We start from the raw sequence: 23,890 nt of genomic DNA on the forward strand, positions 1-23,890 counted from the left end.
AGATCTCCTAAATCACGTCTTTCCCTCTGAAGAGCTGAGGTCACCTCTTAAATATTTTTTTCATATTCTATCCTCAAGTCTATCAGCCGATCCTCTATAAAAGGGACCTTATCCATTGTAGTCCTCAAGTCATTTTGTCATTTGGTGACAAGGAGAGACAAGAAAAGCGTCATTCAATGTATTATGACTTGCAGAGGAGTCGAAGTGCTTCTCCCCTCCTACAGTTCCTCCACACCAGAGTGAGGCCTTCTTTTTGGGATTAGGCTTGTAGAACATAACTGCCTTCCACTCTGATTTTGTTGCTGATTCACAGGACTTAGTTTTAAGCTAATTTGAGATGTTATTTGAAATATCACTGTACAGAAAAAAGCTGTGGATAACACTTTTACTCATAGAGGTCATGCCCAACACATCTGCTAACATCTCACCCTTGATGCTAATGACTTTAACATTAATTATATTTTTTAAGGGCAGAGTAGAATTTCCTAATTGAACTCAAAAAGATTTTAAAAAAATACAAAACAATCTAAATTTTGTTTACAAAAGTTTATTTTGGAAAAACAAGTCATTATTTTCCAATACGTATTAAGTAAATATGAATTATGGCAACATTTTTGTTTTAACAGAACCATTTCCCCAAATACTGCAGATCATTAGCCTCCTAATAGAACTTCGTTTTGTACGTTTGTCTTCAAAAACATTGCATACACATATATCCCAATTGCATCCACAATATTTACTTGGTGTGTCAACTATAGTATCATAAAATGGTTTTCTAGTGCGATATTGGAGGTCATGAGAGAAATGTGATTCTGGTGTAAAATTCCATCAAACAGGATTTATTAGGGAAACAAAGAAAAAATAGAATTTGTCAGAACTTGTCAGAACACCCCCCAAAGGTAAATTGTTACAATACATTTTATTTCTTTTTTTGGAACTTTCTGAAGACATTAATGATGAAAATTCTAGCAATATGCGATATCCATGCTGTATGCTTTATTTAATTTTAGATTGGTTGATCTGTGTAATAATATAAGTATTATTATAATTAATTTAATATAAAAGGTACAATTATGTCATTTTTAATATTAATCTTAAGTCCCTCATGTCTACACATGCTTTGAAGATTTTTTAATGAGTAGTATTCTGAGTGGTAATATGCTGGTGGAATCATTGGGTGTTAAAATATTCTTCTTACAGCAACTCCTATGGAAAAATAGATACAGTGCTCACTATTAATATTGGCACCCTTGGTAAATATGAGCAAATAATGCTGTCTGTATTGTTTAACCTTTTGATCTTTTCTTCAAAAAATCCAAAAATTATCTCATATGAGAGAAATATATTCCCATTTATATTTTACATTTTTTGGTACACCTAGGGTACCTTGGGTGACTAGGAACAGAAATTGATTCAAACATCAGTTCCTGTTTTACAGGGGTATATCTATTAGGTACAGAGGCACATAGGCCAAGTTTACCATAGTTATTTCTCACAATATGTGTGTCTATATTGTCTCAACACACTGTGAAGATGATGGTTCGTGTGGCAAAAAAATCTCCACAGCTAGGGCTAACTTGCAGAAGTTAGTTGCATTTTGGGGTCAGAAGGTCTCCAAAACTACAATCCGATATAACCTTCATCAGCACAAGTTGTTTGGAATTGTTTTCAGAAAAAAGCATTCAAAACAAACTCAACTGTCTTCAGTTTGCCAGACACTAGTGGAGCCTCAAATGGGATAAGGTTCTATGGTCAGATGAAACCAAAATAGAGGTTTTTGGTAACACTAGAGGTGGGTTTGGTGCACACAGAGAGGTAGCCATAGAAAAAAGTACCTTATGCCCACGGTTAAATATGGTGGTGGCTCTTTAATGTTTTAGGGCTGTTTTTCTCCCAGATGACATAGACATTTTGTTAGGATACATGGTGTCATTGTCTCTATCAAATAGCAACATATATTAAATTAACACCTGACTGCCAGAAAGCTTAAAACAGGCCGCGGTTGGATCTTCCAACAGGACAGTGATCCAAAATCAAGGTCCTACCATGGCCATCCCAGTCCCCTGACTTGAACACCATAGAAAACCTGTGGGGTGAACTGAAGAGGAGCATTCACCAGCGTCCACCCCCAAATTTGAAGGATCCAGAGAGATTCTGTATGGAGGAATATGTACAAAGTATTGACTAAAATGGTGCCAATAGTTGTTTCACACATACATATCACTTTTTTTTGCAATTGTTTGGTATCTATGAGAGCAGAGTATCGTTGTGTATTTTTTAAAGAAAAGATCAAAGGATTAAACAAGAAATATTTTTTAACTGCATTATTTGCTCATATTTACCAAGGGTGCCAGTATTAGTGGAGGGCAGTGTATTTGCATGTGAGCATTGAATGTGCTGCTATATACAGAACAGTAATGTAGTGTAGAACTGAAGAAAAGTGGGTTTTATGCATCATGTTCCAAAAAACAACCTTTATCTTCAGTTCTGTAGGTTGTCATTGTAGGCAGTCATGTGATTTTTTGGTTACACTTTCCTGTTACAACACCACACTGAGAAGATTCTTTATGGCAGCACTAATAAATCCTGTTCATCTAATATGTACTTTCACAAATCCAAGGTTTCATTTGGGTGATAAAGATTTTTACATTATATAGCTTACCATAATTTTAATTGCATGATATGATAACCGGAATTGTTTTGAAAACGATTCTTTATTTTTTAAGTTGTTTTACATTAAATATAGGCAATTAACCTGAAACAACCTACACCTGGGAAACTTAACGGCCAAACCAAAAAAAGGAACATTTCAAAAGCTCCAGCAAAAAGGCCTTAACAGACCACAATATATGTATGCATGTATCACCTTCAAATTATCTTGAATCAAAATGTGAATCTTCATGAATTCTTGCAACTACGTTTTATCAATTATAGTTGAGCATAAGAATAAATATTGTAGCAATTTAAAAAATCTAAAAAGTCTATAAAAAATAAACCTTGCTATACTATTTCTTAGGCAATGCCATTTCAATCTCTAAAAAAATACTTGCCTAAAATGTACGTTCTTTACTTAATACTTGATTTATAGCTTATTTTGTATTGACTTAATTCATACAACTCTTGGAAAAAAATATGTTGCTAGTTTAAAATTATTTTGGTACCTGTATTAGGAATAGTACAAAAATACAAATGAAATTGAAGTTAGTGCTTAAAAAAAAAATATCTTGAAATAGTGATCTGTTTATAGGAAAAAAACATCTACCTATTTCTTCCTACCACAAATTATCATCAAACACATATAGATATGTACAGTGGTCATAAGAGTGTTTAGCATTGTACATCCTGGGTATTTGTAAATTATATATTATCATTAAACGTTTTATTATTATTTATTGTTTTATGTAGGGCCATCAGATCACCAATTCATGTAAATTAGAATTTCACCAAAAGTTGTTTTTATTAATACCATGAAAATACAGTGTATAGCAATGTTCATTTTTGTGTGAAACGTTTTATTTTTGCTCTTGCACAAATGTGGATACAATATTAGACTTCCATTACATCATTTTTTTTTTCAAAAAAATATACTTTTTTAAACTTTTAATAAAACAATACATTCTTCCTCCTATATTGGTTAGTGCATTTTGTGACCTCAATCCAACATTTCGTCCATGATTAATTGGATCGGTTTCTATATAATTAAATTCATGTTATACATATAGTGCAACTTGGAACTGATTCCCCTGCCACAATTTACATTTCTTTCTAGTTAAAGTGAATTTGCTGCTAGTTATGGTGAGTTTGCTAACGCAGGGATATCAAACCTTGTTCTGGAAGGCCGCAATCCTTCCATAGTTTTATCATCCCTCCAATTATCAGGCAACTCATATTAAGAATCATAGTGCAATATGCTTATTTAAAAATAATCTGGTATGCTGCCGCCTTCTGGACTTTAGTACTACAGCCTGGCACAGAAGGTCTACTTTTTTATTTTTTTTATCATAGTGTAGTCATAGTCTTCAAGCATAACATTGGGTAAAGGAACATTGTCATTGAACATGGTGTAACAGCACAGATTACAACAGTCCGATATTTATCTTTTAATACATGTTCTGTCTACATCTTCTGCTGAAAGGTTGTTTCACTTACCAATCAGCTTTATAGTAAAGAAATACTTTTATACATTACTTCTAATACCACTGATGCTCTACCTTTACACTACAACCCCTTTCCCTAGAGTTTATATATATATATATATATATATATATATATATAACCGGTTTAAATTACATATTTTATAACACCCATTTGTTTTTTAACTAGTTCAAGCTACTGAACATATTAATAAATTGATCATAAAAGTCAGCCCCCTACTTTCTGGCAATGGGGTAATCTTCAAAATTGACCATCGAGGACATTTTTTTAATCTAGTCAGTAAACATGAAGTGTTGTTTTAATTTTTATTATTTAATTGCTCTCACGCCAACTGGAAGGATGTATGTAATAATTCTGGGCCTCTCAGACATCCTTAAAATCATTGACTTGGCTGAGAGGTTTTTTTTATTTCGTTTTACCAGGTGAATAGAATGACTGAATTTAATATTGGAAAATATCAGTTACATTTTAAGAGCCACAAATCCAATATTTTAAAGCTGCATTTAAAATATAGTTAAGGGCTACTGGACTTGCCATTTAGGTAAACTTAGTGCTTTTTCCACTATTGTGGGGCGCCATTACCATGTCCTCCCCTAATCTAGCTAAGACAAAGTTGGTGACATTTTACAACCACAAGCTCCTATGGGTATTATTAGTTGAGTTTCAAGCTCTCAGAAAATAAAGACTTGCTCAGTTAAGTTTCTTGAGCCTCTCAATATTCTGAAATAACTGATGGGTTAAAGTGAAGAAACATAGTTTGTGTGGCCATACCATGCAAAATCAGATGGCCAATTTCATGTCACTACATCTAATACACTAGGCATGCGCTAAGATGGCTGCGGTGGGTGGACAACAACCAGGCGCCCTGGTAGCCAAGACACCAAGCAGGGGTTATGTGACCCCACGGTAGTAGGGCCATAGCAGTGCTGCAGTTTGCAAAGACTGCAAGCTGCAGTAAACACATGGTCTCTGTGAGGTAAGGGAGGGGGGCTATTAAGCTGTATTGATGGTGGGAGAGAGTGAGATTTAATTGGTATATATGTATGCATGTTTGAAAATGTAGCGTTAGAGTGAGTGTGTTAATTACTGTGTGCACATAGAATGTGTATGTGTGTGCGAGTATATGGTGTTAGCATGTGTGAGTGTATGCAGTTAGCATGAGTGTGTTAGTAGTTGGTGTCAGCATGTGTGTGTGTTCGTATACGTTGTTAGCTTGAGTGTGTCAGCATAGTGTGCTAACAGTGTCAGGGGTGAGCCTACCATTAGTGGTGTAAGGGAGAGTGTGTGTGTGTGCATGTTCAACTGTATGTATGTATTTTAGGTGTACAGAGTTTGCATGTGTTTTTGCGACAGGTAGGTGCGCCAAATAAATAGTGCACCGGGATGCCACAAAACCTAGGCTTATCCCTTTAAAACATATATACATATTGATTTGAACTAAGTGTTTTTATGTACTCATGCAGGGTGCAGTGAACATTGCCCTTCAATGCTTAGTACTGTACACAGTAAATGTGCAGTTTCTATGTTAAGATAAAGGCACTGCATGTTTAAAACTGTTTGTGCTGTGGTGTGAAGGCAACTAGTATCTTTTCTTTCTTTATAAAATGCAAATGTGTGCAGAAAAATCACCCATACCTTAAGTATTACGTAACTTTATTTATACCCAAAACTAGTGGTTTCTGTTAGACTCTGAAGTGAATTTTCTAATAGTATCCATTGCAAGCTAAGAAAACCATCGATAAATTGTATAAAAACTATGGATCTCAGACTGAGTAAATATATCATGGATGCAGACATAAAGAAGCCATTGTACATTAAAATTACACTAGTCATATCTACAGAGTAAGAATAAGAGATTTAGTTACAGCCAGAACATAGAATTGTGCTTACTGTGGACATGTTAGATATATATTTAATGCTTTGGTGCTTTTATTGAATATTTTATAAGTGACTCTATACTGTAAATATGGTTTGGTCATTCTCCATGATATAGTGAATGTAAATCCTGACCAGGCTTCAAAACATATGAAATTAAGCATGTGCTCCTTTGCAGCTCTGTATTATAGCTTAGTATAGCATGGCTTTTGTGAAGTACTGGATAGAGAGTCCCGTAATGCAAGTCTCCTCTTCTTTTATGAAGAATTACAAGCAAACAATGGAATCCTAATCTAGAAATGATGATAGATGATGATAATAGATGAATACAGGAGTGTGTGTATATATACATATATATGCAGCATTTGTCAGCTTATATAATGCACCGACTATAGTGACTATAGGTAGTATTCTGCTGGGAATTTCATGACCATGTATGGTCAATTAAGAAAAAAAAAAGAAAAAAATGAGCATTCTCATACTGTGCTTTGCAAACTTGCTTCCTCTCTATTAACATAAAAAGACTGCAAGCATGTTGAAGCAGTAGGTACATTTGTTATGGGGCTTTGGCTTTCCTTCTCCTGAACACCAAGTTTGTCTTTTGGTGTGTGCATGCGATGAGCATCCAGCATTTCAAGCAGTAGATCATATAACGGGACCACGTTCTTGCACTTCATGCTGTACAGGTGCTCCATTCCTTTATTGCTGCAAAGACACATAACGTCATCAGGTCATCAAGTACACAACGAATAATCCACAAATTATCAATATAGCTGCTAATGATCTTGAATGGCAAGCAGAGCTTTCTTAAGTATATAACAAAATGGGTATTTTTTCATGTCTCCAAAACAGCTGGCGTGAGCAGCCAACAGTGCAGCCGTTCCTATTCCCCCACAAAGTATAGCAGCCACATGTACGGAGGTTTGTCAGTACCCCATTCACTTTAAGACCAGCCATATTGGCAATGGGATATGAGACAGCAAGATAATATAGGCTTTGTTTAGGAATATTCTTAGATGTTATATATACAGTGGTGCACTATAAAATGATCAGCCTTATGTGCCAAAGACTTAACTAGTTATCCAGTTGGTAAAGTAGGGTGACCACATCGCCATGTTTTCCAAGACACATATCATTTTTACATATTGCTGACCAGCCCAGATAAATGGCTGCCCTGCAGTGTGTGGCATGTATAGACAATATGTAAAAATGATGTGTGTCCTGGAAGACATCCTTATGGAAAAGTGTACATCATGGTTATATCTGAAAAATGAATCTCTTTAAGTCCAGAATGTCTTGGTGACTATATTTTGTTCCATGAATATGCTGTTTTACTGAAAGGTTAAACAACATAACTTCAAAAGACAGGAGAGAAGGCTTGATTAAGCGCTGATGATTAAGCGCTGATGATTAAGCACTGAAGCCCAAAACACGTCAAGTGCAAACTTCCTTATCTGTCTCAATGAAAATATGTTGCTTTTATTAATTCATGTTGCTATTGAGGTTTCATTCTGTAGAAGTTCTTCTGTGGTTTGGAGTCTCCACTACCACGTGCATCATCTGATTCTTTTTTTTTGAGTTACTGTTATCAGTCTTTTCAGTTCACTGTGTAATGTCCATGGCTTGTTTCAGTTTTTAAACATATAACTCAGTTCACAATCGGAAATCAGCTATTGAACCATCCAATGGGATAGGCCATAAGCAGCTACAGATAGCATTAACAAATCAATCTCCATGTAAGATAAACGGTATTTACCCTGAAAGTTTTTAGGCATATAGTAAGTACTTGTCATGAATTTTAACTAATCCCCACCTGCAATATCATTTTGTTAACATGGTCTTAGACGAGAGAACTTTCTTCTACACTAACTCTTAAAAAAGTAACTAAAGCTATACAGCAGCAGTGTCTGAATGCAAAATAAGTGAAAAGTGGAGGATGGATTTCTGATAATTTTAAGGTGTCTGAAGTTAATCATTTAAATTATCACTGTGCCCTTAGTTTAGTTGTAAATTATTTATATTATATCCAGTGTTTTACCAATGCACTATAGTAAACCTACTATATACAATATATTGAGACAGTATATACAGTGGAAAACAATGATTTAAATAAGCCCATTTGCTTATTTGGGGAATGAGATATGAGCTCATGTTAAAGGTCATCACGATGGTAAGCCTGTCAATCAAAATTCTGCTTGGCTGACTTAAACTGCTCATGCGAACTAAAAGATAAATCAAACTTTTTTGAATCTAGCATTTAAATATCTGTTTTATATTGGATGATGACCATTCCTAGTAAGCCATTCATTCTTTCTTACTTCTATCTCTGTTCTTGGTGGTGACTGTTGAGAAGCCTGAGAGCAGTTGGCATACAAACAACGGTTTTGTCACGCATCATAACCTTTATACAATCGGCATGTGTACTGACACATCCTGTGGATGGGAGTATGTAATCATATTGCCGTATAGCATTAGTGATTATTTAAATGGAGAGTTCTAAAACGGTAATCTTTCATCGTTTTGTTTTCTTTTGACTTTTAAGCCTGGTGAGATTTCCTGTGTTTTGGCATGCGTGACTCAAACACTTATTATTCTAAATGCAGTAAACACAGTTTGTTCCTCAGTGTCCACATTTCACATTTAGTAAATATTATAACCTTATCAAGAATGCCATCTTATGTGTTTTGGAATCCTTTGAGAACCATAGTGTTTCACAGTGTTTCACAGTGTTTAACTCAGTGATTAATCACATTGGGTAGGGCCAAAGAAAGTGCGTGATATCTACTAATCCGTGCCAAATATATCATGTTATTAATACATTGTAATCCTCTCTAATAGTTAACATTTTGTTTACATAGCTTTTTCAAACATATTTGTATTTTTATTATTTATTGTTTTATGTAGCTCCATCATATTCTGTAGTGCTGTACAATGGGTAGACAGGACAAAAGTAGTATATATAACATTTTGACTTATGGTCCTGCTCAAGCTAGCTTACAATCTAGAGCTTACTACTTGATGTGACTATTGAAAAGGAAAAGTGTTCTTACAATTATATAGCTTTCTAGAGTTGTACTGAGAATTAGCTAAGATACAAAATAGGGTCAGTCTGATTAAATACTGTATAATCCATTAGGGACGTCATTTTTAATAGAATGAAGAGTTTCATTATGAGAGGATGGAAGAAGGATAATGTGAGAGTACATTTCCACAAGAGGTAAACACAGTTAAGGCATCCAATAAAGCTTGGACTGTGCATACAGACATCCTAAGGGAAAATAAGTAAAATATGACGCACAAATGGCAGTCTAGATGGGCCAGTTGGTTCTTTTGTGCCATTGTTATCTCGGCATCTGCCATTCTAAAACCACAGATGTCCAATGGTCTCGGTCCAGAAAGACAACAGAACAATATTTGGACATTTGCAGTATTTTAAGAACCTCATAAATATGTAAACAAGAAAATAATTAAAAGTAAGAAATAAGGTGTCTTTTTTTCTTTAATGTTGTCATATACTTTAAGCCTTCCATCAAAAATGTTGTTTTTAGTACATGTTAACTAGGGTGACACGACATGGATTAACCTAAAGGAGCTGCTCTCTCCTGCAGAGTAAGAGACATCGGTCAATCTTGCCAGAAGATACCACCATGCCGTGCATTCTAAGGACAATCAAGACTCCATCAAGTTGCTTCACTTCAGCGGGGAGGACCTAAGCATCTGATTCTCTAGTCTTGCAGGAATGTATGAGGTGTTTTTTTATTTATTTTACTACCTGTAGCTATGGCTTCTACTCAGAGAATGATGCCTCATCCCTCTCATTAACCTCCATTCAGAGGAAGTTAACATAACTGCTCCCATAGCATACAGATGAGGTATGTTTCTAAAACATACAAATTGGTTATTTTACTTTGTAAACAACATTAAATACGTCGGCAAAATGTAAGTTTAAGGAAAAGTTACTGATCCATTTTTATATACCACTTCAATATAGTTAATATAGCGCAATCCGTGTCTCCTTACCTCATGTGCCTCACATGCGAAAGAATAAGAAGCAACTGAGCCAGTCGCCGCTGCTGCTGCTGAAGAGAAAGTCCACTTTTTGCCATAAAATGAACCAATGTGTCTATTATTTTGTCCAAAATAATGTGAATTTGGTCAGTGTCCTCTAGGGATTCTAATGTGCTAGACAAGAAAGTATATACACCTGGAATAAAAAATAATTATGTGTAAAACACACACTATACATTGTGAATTGTTCCGGTTTTTAGCTAAATGAGTGTGTTGACAATGCAAACACTGGAAGTCAAAGACCTATGCAAAACATTTTGGAAAGTGGGCCCATCTGCTCAATCACCACAACCAATGGCTCACTTGTTTATAGTAATTTACCTGTTTCCTAACTTCCTTAATCCCTTTTCTTTTAGTGTAATCTAGGTCTATTATTTCGTTTTTTTCTACATTAATATATCTGGCTGCATTGGGCGCTTGTGCTTTTAGACTGCTATCTTCAGTTTATTTAATTAGTTGTACCAGTAGCAATGTTTATTAGAAAGAGGACCAAGAACCTTGTCCTTGATTTCAGGGACATGTTGAAAACATTGTCCTATTATCTCAAAAATGTCATTTTTCGAGCATAAAGTGTCATTTTATCTTAATATATACCGTATAATAGAATTATCCGGGGTCACATGATCTGAAAATATTTTAAGCACACAGAAAAAAAACCGCATGGAAGAGTGATCAAAACTTTGAATTAGATCCAGACTTTGAAAAACTAAGTAGGTAAATTGGTGATTTCTAATTCCAAAATATAAAGAGTCTTTTGTGTGTTTAATAGAAATATCTGGCACCATTAAAACATTAAAGTTGGACAATCCATTTTGTCATTAAATCATATCGGCCAGCTTTAATTTTAGCCAGGTAATACAACTTGTGTCATGGATTTTCAACATCTTTATATAGTGCTTTCTAAATGCCTTTTTTTCAGGCTTATTTAAGGCCAAAACATTAATTATTCAGCCTTTCTGTGATGTAAAAATATTTAGCTGATGACTGCATACATAAAACACACAGACACACATATAGATATATATAGAGAGGCGGGCAAGCTAGCCATCCCATGCCAAGTAGGGCCATCTTTTCTCATGAAGCCTTGGGCTAACCTCTGAGTATACTTATTTTTTAAGTTTACATAAAGTAACTCACACTTACCCAATCTAGACAGACACCATTGCCAAAAAAAACATGTACTTACGGAGATGCATGCAATAGGAGCATTAATTTATATGTATGTACAGTATTTTGTGTATCTGTACACCAATTACAGGTTTTTTTTTGTTTATAATTGATAAATTTGACATATTTCAAAGAGTTGCTTTCTCAGGTCCAGAAAAAAGTTAAGTTACAGTGCAAAGGGACACGTAAGACTCCATATGCACCTTAATGCATATGATAACTGTGTGGTCCCTTTGCATTTTCATGTTGTCCGTTTTGCAAATGCAGAATCCCCCCATATGCATTTGCCAAATTTAACCATGCATAGGAAGGGCATTAGAGAATGCCAAGGACTTATAAAGGTCATACAGTAAGTACACATTAATAAAAATAAATATTTGTATTATTTTATATTTAATTACAATACTAAATACTATGTAATAGCTGATGAGTGACACTGATCATTGATCAGTCTCACTGATCAGTATCATTGGCCTAAATTTGTTACTTACAAGTTATTTTACACATTCAGCTTCTTTTAACATTTTTTAACCTCATCTATCAATGATTACTGACCTTTAGGTCACTGATGCATGATCGGTGTTATCAATCAATAGCCAGTGACCTAATCTGATCATCCCTACCACTAACACTATACACTAACTCTAAGTTAACCTGCATTGCCACGTGTCAGCTGAGAGTGTAAAGCATACCACCACTGGACTCTGGAGCAGTGGAAACGTGTTCTCTGGAGTGATTCATTGCGCTTCACTGGAAGTCTGGGTTTGGCTGATACCAGGAGAATGCTATCTACTGGAATGCATAGTGCCTAATGTAAGGTTTGGTGGAGGAAGGATTGTCTGGGGCTGTTTTTCAGGGTTTGGGCTAGGCCCCTTAGTTCCAGTGAAGGGTAATGTTAATGCTAGAGCATACAAAGACATTTCTGGCTATTTTATATTGCCAAGTCTGGGGAAGGCCCTTTCCTATACCAGCATGTCTGTTCCCTGTGCACAAATCATGGTTCACAAAGACATGGTTTGAGAAGTTTGCCTTGGAGGAACTCAACTGGCCTGCACAGACCCCTGACCTGAACCCCATTGAACACCTTTGGGATGAATTGAAATGCTAATTGCAAGCCAGGCCCTTCCTGTGAAACATTAGTGCCTGACCTTCCAAATGCTCTTTTGGCTGAACAGGCACACTATCTTGTGGAAAGCCTTCCCAGAAGAGTGATGGCTGTTACAGCTGCAAAGTGGGGAAGGGCAACTCAATATTATTAGTGTTTATTGAATGGGATGTCCAACAAGCTCAGATGAGATGATCAGGAGTCTGCAGGAATGTATTTACAAACATCTCTGGTGTTAATAAATAAAAGGAACTAATTTGCTTGAAAGAAACTGTCTAGACCCCAAAATCTTTATTTCCTAATGCATGTTGAAATCAGTTTTGCATGGACTGCAATGCATTTTACTGCATGCAAACTGGAGAATAAATTGCGTAGTTACTGAGGTTGGAAAATCAGTCTATTTTCTTCAGCTGTTTCTACCAAAACAAGGAAGCTTTGGTATTTTAACTTATTGTATGTGCGAAGTAGCAGTCCAATTAAAGTCACTAAACTAAGTGTAAAGGGCTGCTACTACTCCCATTGATACTTGAATGCAGTAAAATGCATTGGAGTCAAAGAAAAAAGCACATAAAAATAGGACTGGAGTGGACCTTTTATATAATGTATTTTTTCCCTACAGTTTTCCATGACCAAACTTCAACCCACTAAAATCTTATCAAAGGTAAATATTTTATATTGCCTTCAAGAATAGAAAACAATTATTACTCAAAACTCCAATCAATAAATAGCTATAACCCCCCCCCCCCCAAATTTCAGGTTTTCCGCATAATGTTCATTTTCTTGTACCCTAATTGTATTCGTTCACATACATTTGTTCGTATTTGTACGCTGTAATTTATATTGCTAAGGCAAATGAAATCCTTTGGACAAGCTTTTGGCCTTATGTTTATCCTTGGAAAGAAAATGCATGGCCTTATTATATTTGATATATTAAAACCTTTGACAAAATATTGTTGCTATGGTAATCACCATACAGAGGACAAACCTTTCAAATATATTTAATATATTTCTAAAGAGTTTGATTGGGAATTTAAAAAGAAATGTATCAGCTACTTCAGTTGTGATTAAAGTTGCCGTTCTAATTTAAAATTGCAAAAGATGTTTAGAAAAAATCTAGTTCGTAATTAATTATTTTGGATACAGCCAATTATATTTTATATCCCTGCAATGCTTATAGTGCACTTGTGTAAAATGCGGTCCTAGTCCTGGATTAGCCTGTTTGTGACCAGATGTCACCCCCTCATGTTTTCAAGGGACATTTCCCTGAATGGCTCTTCAGTCCCTGGAAATTATGTGTTCTTGAATCTTACTTAAGAATAAAGGTAAGATGTATTTCAAAACATATGTATCTTAGGGATGCCAGTGATGTCAGAGTGACATCACCAAGAGAAAGCTGTTTTGCAAAATATTTTTTTTTAGAAAAAAAGGACCAAAATATTTTCCTTATGAGACCTACAGTAGCTAATTTGGTAAAGAGGATATCTTTATTGGCTAACTGAAATATTACGGATTGCAAGCTTTTGAAACAATCACGTCTCTTCTTCAGTCATATTATTAGTATACCTAAAGAAGAGTCCTGGGTAGTCTTAAATGCTATACCTTGTGAGACTTAAAAGGTTATATGTAAGTATTTATCAAAATAAAGTGGTAAATTGGATTTAACCACCGTTAGTTGTCCATGGTGCCTGTTTCAGACTTTCTAGGCAGACCAAGGAGACTCAAGTCTTGTTTATCATCATTTGATATATAAAAAACAGACCTGTCAGACAAAACGTATAATGCATTGGTAGTTACTGTGGTCCATCACATCCAGCATGACTTAACTGCCCACATTCACAGAGTCACCCTTTAATGAATAAGCCTCACTGGGAACCTAGCCCATCCACCATACATTTGAACATAGTTGATCCTTGCAAGGACTGGACTATATACATTTGGTGCAAAACACATTCTTTTTAGTATTAACATAGCTATACTTTTTTATAGCTTGTTTTTCTTTTTTCTGTCATAGTTCACAACGTATGCTTACCAGAGTTAAGAAGAATAATAGATTTCAGACATATAAATTCTTCCCCATGTAACCTCATCATTCGAAACCGTGTGGCTGTGGTAACCAACATGTCGAAAATCTCGACTAATCCTTCTACACATCGTCCCTGGTTCCTAGAACGAAAAAAATACCATGTTTTTTTAAACACATTGTTGCCTTAACTAGGATGAGAAAGAAAAATGTAAATTAATTATATACATGAACCCTGCTCACTGTGTACAGTTGGCTTCCATATGGTTGGAGAGTGGCTTCTGCAGAGAGCAACAGCGAGAAGGAATCATGGTAGAGGTGAGCATTGACAAGCAGATTAAGGGAGATTATTCTCTTAAAGTCGCAAGGGAACAACTTGCACCTTTTAATTTGAGTGCAAACATTTTAGTGTTCACCTTGCCTAACATAAAATAACTTTATGAAACTAGCATGAGCTGCTGAAGATGCTGGCACAACATTAAAGTCAAAGTTTTTTCATTAATGTCCCTGGCTCCCAGGGCTGTTTTGGACTCCAGATGAACTTATCCACACAAAGTCACAATTTAGCAATATATCTGGCCCTGGCTAGCACGGTACACTGCCTGTAACCATGAAAATTAATATTTGGTCCTATAAAGAAACACCTCTCTTTATTTTACTCCATGGAAAACGGTATTGGAAGGTGAGAAACGTTCTTTTCCCAGTCCCGTAATTGCCCATTTAGTGGGACGGTTCAGGCAGGGGGTATGTGTTTGCTGTGAGGTTCATTGTTATAATTCACCTGCTGTGACCAACCTTTCTCCTATAAAAATATAAAACATATTTCAAAATAATAGACTTCGGTAATTGTAGCAAGTTGAAGTTTTTGCAAAATCGCAACCTGTTGATTTTACCTGTGTTTTTTTTAAAGAACTCCCTTACTTGCTTGTCACAAATTTATTTCAAACCTTCTAAGGATATATTACCTCTGTTGACATTATGTACAACAAAAATCACCTAGTCATATAATTAATAGTTATAAATATATATAAAATAATTGTTTATTTGTTTTAGTTGTTGTCTCTTTTTAACACTAGAACAAATGCTTGCCTTGAATCTGTAAATAACCCTTATACCTGTAATATTTAACTTTAATAAAAAAATAACATTTAATTAAAGGATGTAACATAGAAAAAAGTATATATCTCAGTGGTTCTAGTCCCTCTTTTACTAAGCAAATGGAACATTTTTACGTACGTTTTTTTATGAAAGCCCTAGTAACTTTTAGCCACCTGTCTGTTTTGTGATACTTCCCCCCCCCCCCCCTCTACAACTATATCTTTTTATATCAGTAAACAAAGGACTTTATGGACCGAGATGCACAAATCTTTTATATCAGGAGAAGAAAAGGCTTATATGATACGGATTGCTTTCAAAACTGAACACAGAGACACTATGAGCAGTTGACATTTGTAGAGGTGTCTTTAGAGAAAGCTCCAAGAGCTTATTAAATAAAGACTATCAAGGAAAAATACATTTGTGGAAAATAGAGTACTTGGAGTGAGAGACAAGAAAGAACTCTTTATAGTCTACTGAAACTAAAATTAAGGAACACAGAAATACATAAAACTGACAGCACATTTCATCCTCTTGACCTATAAAGTCTACTTAAAAAACACTATTTTTGTTGTTATGTTCACTCAATTTACATTTTGGTAAATGATAAAAATAAACTATTAACATGTCTATTTTTGAAACCATTCTTAATTTACAGCCCCCCCACAACACACTCATTTGATATGATATATATATACTATGTATATTTCCAATGTATATTTAAAAACACTATTTTTAAATATACATTGGAAATATACATAGTATATATCATATCAAATGAGTGTGCTGTGGGGGGACTGTAAAATAAGAATGGTTTCAAAAATAGACATGTTAATAGTTTATTTTTATCATTTAACAAAATGTAAATTGAGTGAACATAAAAAAAATATACATCAAATCAATAATTTGGTAGGACCTTTGCCTTCAAAACAGCATCAATTCTTTAAAACATCATGGAGGACTAACCACAGTTCCTTTGTGGATTAAGGCAGCCTCTGTTTTTTTTTCTTCATGAAATCCCAGACAGACTTGATGGTGTTAAGCTCAGGGCTCTGTGGTGGTCATGACATAACTTCCTGGACTCTATGTTCTTCTTTATGCTGATGACTTTGGGGACAATCATGTTCCTTCCTGGTAGTTTTGCATGATGGATCTGCCTATACTTCTCAGCATTGAGGAGATCATTCATTCTGACCAAATCCTCAACTTCATGTGCAGAAATGTAGCCCCAAACTTGCAAGGAACCTCCACCAAATGTCACTGTTTACCGCTCTCTAGTCCTTGGGCAAACAGGCTGCCTTCCGCTACAGCCAAATATTTAAAATGTTTACTTGTTTGCTTGGCCTTGTTTCCACCTCGGTGGTATGGCTGCAAGTCTTCCATGAAGACCAGTTCTGAGTGGACCAGGGTCCCACTGTTTTCTACCAATGCTAGGCTGATGGCTCTGCTGGACATCTTCTGATTGCAAAAGGAAGTAAGCTTGATGTACCTTAAATATGCTGCACTAACTTTCCTTGGCAGAGCAATGTGTCTACAGTCCTACACATAATTATTTACCTACAAGGCAAATAATGTGCAAGGCAAACAGTGGTCACACCAAATATTGATTAGATTTCCTAAACAATTGTACAATTTGCAATATGGTGAGAATTGCTGTACTGCATGAATTGCTAATAGGCCAGTATCTAACACAGATACCCCCTCCCACCACCACCCCACGAAGAGACGAAAGAAACAGTTTCTTTATCTTTAATTTTTTGCAAACTTAACAAAAGACATCGTCGAGGTCACCGTATAGTTGCAAAAGAGACCTCTGAGGGCCTGTAAAAAAACAAAAGGGATCTCTGATCCTATTCCACTGCTCTGTGAAAAAAACCTTAGATTATGGTTCAAAGTATTCCAAATCCTTTGTACTCCTTCCATTAGATTTTTTAAAAAACTTTACTGCCCACCAACCCATAGTTGTATATGTGGGATATTTCTTTACACAGAGAATGTAGCAAAACATAAATAAACATCCTCCCTTGCACCAGCTTCCGCCACACTGCGCGCCGCCACTCCGTCACGGCCACCTGCTGCAACAGCTGCACGGCGTGTTGCATTGCAGGGTAGGCCGTGTCGGCAGCCTCTAGTTGGTCTTGTACCGTGACCCACACACACCCCCCATGGTAGGGACAGTGGGGAGGCATGTCCTGGCCTCCTTGGACCCTATCCCATTGGTGGAGATAGGGGAGGTGGAGAGAGAGGCTGGCATACCCTTAGGGAGGTTGCATAACCACACAGGTGAGGGCAGTAACACCTGGGAGTCAGAGCTGTGGATGATTATAAAAACCCTGCATACCCTACATTCAGTGCTTAGTTATTGAGCCCTCTGGTTCTCTTTGCTCTGCTCAGACCAATTCCCTTTCGTGTTCAGCTCGTGCTATTTAATTGACCTCCTAGCACCTGACTTTGGCATTGTTTCCGGACTTCGTGTTTATCTCCTGTTCTGACCCAGCTCGTTTCCCGTTGTTGCTCCTTTGCCGCCTGCCCTGATTCGGATTTGCCTCTTGGACTTTGCCTTTTGTACATGGCTTCCTGCTTGGCCACCCTGCTCTATGCTCCCAACCAGTCCTGCTAGAGCCTGACACCAGCGAACTTCAGCCACAATGGCGGCGCTTCCGGTGACGTCCTCTCCTCAATTGGAGCGTCAAGGTAAAGGACATCACTGGCAGCTGCCCTAAGATAACCCTGTGTCAACTTATGGCAAAATGACGGAGCTTCTGGTGATATCCTCTCCCTCTCAGGTGGCTGATGTCAGTCAACATGCTCCAGAGATATTAAAGGTAGGTACCCCAAACGAATTAAATACATCCAGAACACCTTCTTTGTGTGATGTTAAACAAAGAGTAAAATACTGTATTGATGTCATAAATGAAAGGCATGGATGCCAAAAGCATTTGTGTACCTTATTACTACAATCAAGTGCAAATGTATTCTTTGGTACTATTTTAATGCTTGAGCAACCATAGCTAAAATAAAAAAAAATTTCACCAACCTGTCTAACAGCAAGTTGGGAGCAAATGAAAGTTTTCCAGGATGGTCCACTGAGCGCCAAATTAAACCAACCATAAGGATCTCCAGCCATGCACACTCTAGAAGATGGACTTGGTCATGCAGTGTTAGGTCCATGAATCCTAGGACAACAAAACAGTGTTTTTTTAGTATCTCAAACATATAATACAGTAAATGAAAAAATCATATCTTCAGAACATTTTAGTAGAGTTACTAGCTCATCAACTTGTCATTTACTGAAGATCATTTGTTCTCAATAATAATAATAATTAATAATAGTATGCCAAAATTAAATGTAAGACAGACAGTATTCTACTGCATAAAATGTTGAGAAACATTAAATGTAAAGAAATTATATTATTCACACCTGCCAACCATGGGAGCACTAACTGAGTAAATAATAACTATGATCGTAAAGTGAATAAATTAACTGGAATCTGAGTGTTCTTTTTTCCTAATAAATGGCAAACACAAATAATTATTCAGGAGCAGATTAACCTGTTGGATGCTATTGGCTTTTTTTTTATTAATGTTTTTTTTTGTTTCAAATCATTAAACTGTATAACTCAGGATTAGCCAACGTGTGATGTACTGCATTTATTAATGGGATTATTACCCTCCCTAAACTTTTTTTTGTCACTTTGTGTCATGTGTTTCTGGAAATCTGAAAATTTGGGCCACTTCAACTTTTGTCTTGCTGCATGGTACATAGAATCAGGATGTCCTATCTGGCATTCTGCACAGGGCAGCAAAACGAAAGAGCTAATCACAAAGATCTGTGCCGGAGAAGGCCCAGATCTCCATTCCATCATATGTAATGAAAGTTTCATGGGTTATGTGGATCTAAAGTGAACAGAGTTTCCTTATGTAATAGAGCAGTCTTGCTCTGCAGTCCCGATGTTAAAAAAGAACAATGGAGGTCTGGGCTGTTGCAGGACAGATGTCCTATACAGCTCCTATATGCCCCTTGCGACTCAAGCCTCATGAGGTTGCTGTTCAGGTAAAGCGTTTGGGTGGCAGCACCTCCTGCAATCTTCGGGATGATCCTGCCCTCTTCTCCTCTTCTGGGGCCATCCCCATTCCTTGTCATACCCCAACACAGGTGACATATACCTGAAATATTGGGGGTATGCAAAATCCCTCTGACATATGCATTTTTTAGTAGCTTATGCTAAAAAACTATGTATGTCATTAGGGCAGATGCATTTAGCGAGACATATCCTCTCTTGTCGTAAATGTCACTTTTTATGCTGAAGTAAGATATAGATAATTGAAACCTGACAAAAAATTTGATAGATTTTAAATTGTGAGACTTACATATTCTTCACAATTCATAAATACAATCACTTACTCTTGGTAATGAAAACTGATGAGCATAAAATCCATTGGTTTCAAGCTCTGTAACAGCCAAATATTATATACTTTACCTATCTTTCCTCAAGAAGCCGAGATTTGTGTTTCAATGTGGCACACCTAGCTTCTTGTCCTGCAGTTATCATCATTAGCTACTTAACACTTAGGTTGAGATAGATTAATGGGTAAACATGGGTAATCATGTACATAGTGAGTTTATATGGTGTTTTAAACTGTAACATAATGTTATGTCGGTCTCTCGAAAAATGTGCAAACACTGAAAAGTATCCACTGTTCTAAATAACTAAAGAAACAAGAATGCCAGCGCCTTTATCATAGAAAGTATCTCACTGCCTCTCTTGTAACGGTGAGCAGTGAGCAAACATAAACACCAAAGCCTTTTCATTATCATTCAAGCGGTGTTTTTTTCTTTTTGGACAAAATACAATTTTTTCTGTTGGTAGTTGCTAAATAGGAATCACACCTTTTTTTAGAAATTTAGTAAACAGATTCTATATGGACAAAAGTATTGGGACACCTGACCATTACACCAACAGGGACTTTTATGACATTGCATATTAAATAAAATACATTACTATGTAGTTGGTCCCCCCTTTTGCAGCTATAGCAGCTTCCACTTTTCTGGGAAGGGTTTCCACAAGATTTTGGAGTGTTTCTGTTTTACCCCATTTATCCAGTAGAGCATTTGTGAGGTCAGGCATTCATGTTGGACGGGAAGGCCTGGCTGAGGTCAGGCCTCTGTGCGGGCCAGTCAAGTTCTTCTACATCAAACTCATCCAACCATGTCTTTATGGACTTCGCTTTGTGCTCGGGTTTACAGTCATGCTCGACTAGAAAAGAGCCTTCCCCAAACTGTTGCCACAAAGTTGGAAGCATTGCACGCGCATCAGACTGACAAATTGAGAAGCGTGATTCGTTTCTCCACAGAATGTTCCCAGTGCTCCAGAGTCCAGTGGCGGCGTGCTTTAAACCACTCAATCTGTAGCTTGGCTTTGTACTTGGTGATGTGAGGCTTTCATACAGCTACTCAGCCATGGAAACCAATTTCATAAAGCACCCACACCGTTTTTGTGCTGATATCAATGCCAGTGGGAGTTTGGAAACCTTCAGCTATGGAATCAGCAGAGCATTTGTGACTTTTACACACCTTGCACTTCGCACTCGGAGCTAAGACTTTGTGTTGCTTCTTGGGGGCTGTTCCTAAAGACTTCCACTTTTCAATAATACCACTTTCAATTGCCTGTGGAATATCTAGCGGAGATGAAATTTCAAAAACTGACTTATTGCAAAAGTGGCATCCTATTGCATACCATGCTTGAATTCACTGAGCTCTTCAGAAATGTTTTTCATAAATGTTTGCAAATGCACACTGCATGGCCAGGTGCTTGACTTTATACACCTGTGGCAATGGGTCTGATTGAAACACCAGAATTAAGAGGTATGTCCCAACACGTTTGTCCATATACTATTTGTCCTCAAAGTTGATGTGTTAGAAGCAGGGAAAATGGGCAAGCTTAAGGATCTGATGGCTAGACGACTGGGTCAGAGCATCTCCAAAACTAAAGCTCTTGGGGTTGTTCTCAGTCTGTTGTTATCGGTACTTATCAAAAGTGGTCCAAGGATGGAAAAGTGGTGAGCCGGTGACAGGGTCATGGCCGACCAAGGCTCGAGGCTTGTCGGTGGGGTCAAATCCAACAGTCGAACTACTGTAGCTCAAATTGCTGAAAAAAGGTTAATGCCGGTTCTGAGAGAAAGGTGTCAGAACACACAGCGCATCGCAGTTTGTTGCGTATGGTGCTGCATAGCCCCAGGACAGTAAGGGTGCCCATGCTGACCCCTGTCCACTGCCGAAAGCACGCCTACAATGGGCACATGAGCATAGGAACCGGATCACGGAGCAAAGGAAGAAGGTGGCCTGGTTTGATGAATCGCATTTTCTTTTACATCATGTAGATGGTCGGGTGCAGCGCTTACCTAGAGAACACATGGTACCAGGATGCATCAATGGAGTCTCCACCTCGCAACTTAGAGGACTTAAAGGATCTGCTGCTAACATAATCAAAAAATATCATACAACAGTGCACACGGTGAATATAACCAAAAAAACACCGTGGTTTACTGGTTATATTTACAGTGTGCGCTGATGTTATTTTGTGATTATACTTGATTATTTATCAAGGTGATGTATGGTTTTCACATTTGTATTTTCTGTTCTTTATTATAAACATTAGTGCATCACTTTATTTGTTTATTTTCTGCGGCTAACGTGTTGGTGCGAGATACCCCAGCACACCTTCAGAGGTCTAGTGGAGTCCATGCCTCGAGGGATCAGGGGTGTTTTGGCGGCAAAAGGGGGACCTACGCAATATTAGGCAGGTGGTCATAATGTTATGGCTGATCGGTGTATATATACACTGTATATATACATATATTTTAAATAACTAAAGCTCAGAATGCACATCAGTTGTGTTTATATTGGTTTGTAATTATATTTGAAAATGCAACACAATTTGTCTTTATAATTGTTTTCTTGGTAGATCTATTCTAGTACATTTTCAATAATTGGTTATTCACAGTTGATATTTTTATCATGTAATTACATAATTTATAATATAAATTGCTGCTGGTAGGACCCCTCCAAAACCTGCTATAGTTTATTTCCTTAAAATGCCAGTGCATAATTAATGTGTTGAATATATGGAAATATGGAACATCACCTGTAAGTAAAGGGCATAACAAATATAAAAACTACATTTGTTAAAGAACAAATGAAAAGCATTTTAGAGAATACGTTTTTTCGATGATGAAAAACTTGTTTTTGGAATGTATAAACTAGCAGTGAAAATGATGTTTTATGTGTATGTTCGTAATGAAATAAATTAAACTATATTCCAACAATTTAAAAAGACAATATTAATTTTGTTTTTCAATTGTGCAATATGCTTGTTGCTCAGCCCACATAAACGAAAAAACTCTGTGTAATTTGGGAAAATATGGCATCTTAACATCAGTTTATGTTCTAACATAGCAGGAAATGAAAGCATAAAAATTAACTTGAAGACTAACACAGCTTCATGTCTACAAATAGAAGCTTTCCAGAACATAATGTGCTGTGCCCAAAGATTGAAGCTTAAGCCCAAGAAGTTCAAGGTCTGGTCACTGCATTTAGCCATTAGAAAACAAAATGAGTCTCAGACAAAAACACCTGCAGACATTTTAAATCTTAGGATGACTCTTGTTCTAAAACGAATTATTCCCTCCCGCAAGACATGCAAAATAATTTGCCGAAGATATAAATCCTATATCCACAGTTCATTGCGTGTTATTTCCAGAATGTCGGAGATCATTTCTCCGACAGATGCAAAAACAAGGGTTAATGAGATGTTGAACTATCAACGCTGGCTAAAACATTAGCATAATTATCTTGCATCTAATTCAAGGGAGATCATTTCCAGAATAAAAGCAAAATCAAGGGTTAATGAGATGTTGAAGTATCAGCGCTGGATAAAATATTAGCATAATCCCCTTGCATCTAATTAAAAAGATAAATTATTTGCTTTCCCACTAATTTTCTATACATAGCCTCATTGGGTGAAAGCCAAGATGGAACGTTTTCCCAACATTGTGGATAGTGCCACATCAAAGCAGAAAAGACATTGAAATTAATTACAGCAATTTCCTTGACCAGTGCATTTTAAGTCTATGTTTGCTATGCTGTGTGGGAGAGTCCCATTCTGGAAAACCATAAGAAGATGTTAGATTGAGATGAATCTCGGGAACTGGAACTCAACTGGAAAATTGGAATAGTGTTCCATTCTAGTGAAGTTTTAAAAGATTGTATGTTGACATATTATCAGGAGACACAATGTAATAAAATAACAATATGTATGTTCTCAGACTACTTAATACAAATAAAAAACTCTTAATTTTGTTCATTTATTTATTGTCTATTATGTAATAACTAAGTGGGATGGATT

The 23,890-nt window shown here is 36.6% G+C and overlaps 1 protein-coding gene across 1 annotated transcript in view; it reads right to left on the bottom strand.

Annotated features, from left to right (window-relative positions):
- Positions 1-6,506: 6,506 nt before the first annotated feature.
- The window catches only part of LOC149289874 (estrogen receptor), a 71,492-nt gene continuing 54,108 nt past the window's right edge, over positions 6,507-23,890 (bottom strand). Inside the window, exons 5-8 of the mRNA XM_089490171.1 lie at positions 18,523-18,661; positions 14,400-14,533; positions 10,051-10,234; positions 6,507-6,735 (exon numbers count right to left, since the gene is read on the bottom strand). Coding sequence (XP_089346297.1) covers positions 6,507-6,735; positions 10,051-10,234; positions 14,400-14,533; positions 18,523-18,661 — 686 coding nt within the window. The remainder of the gene's footprint in view (positions 6,736-10,050; positions 10,235-14,399; positions 14,534-18,522; positions 18,662-23,890) is intronic.

Source organism: Sceloporus occidentalis, unplaced genomic scaffold, assembly GCF_023333645.1.
Source record: "Sceloporus occidentalis isolate IW3139 unplaced genomic scaffold, rSceOcc1.0.p SCAF_42, whole genome shotgun sequence".
Classification (NCBI taxonomy): Eukaryota; Metazoa; Chordata; class Lepidosauria; order Squamata; family Phrynosomatidae; genus Sceloporus; species Sceloporus occidentalis.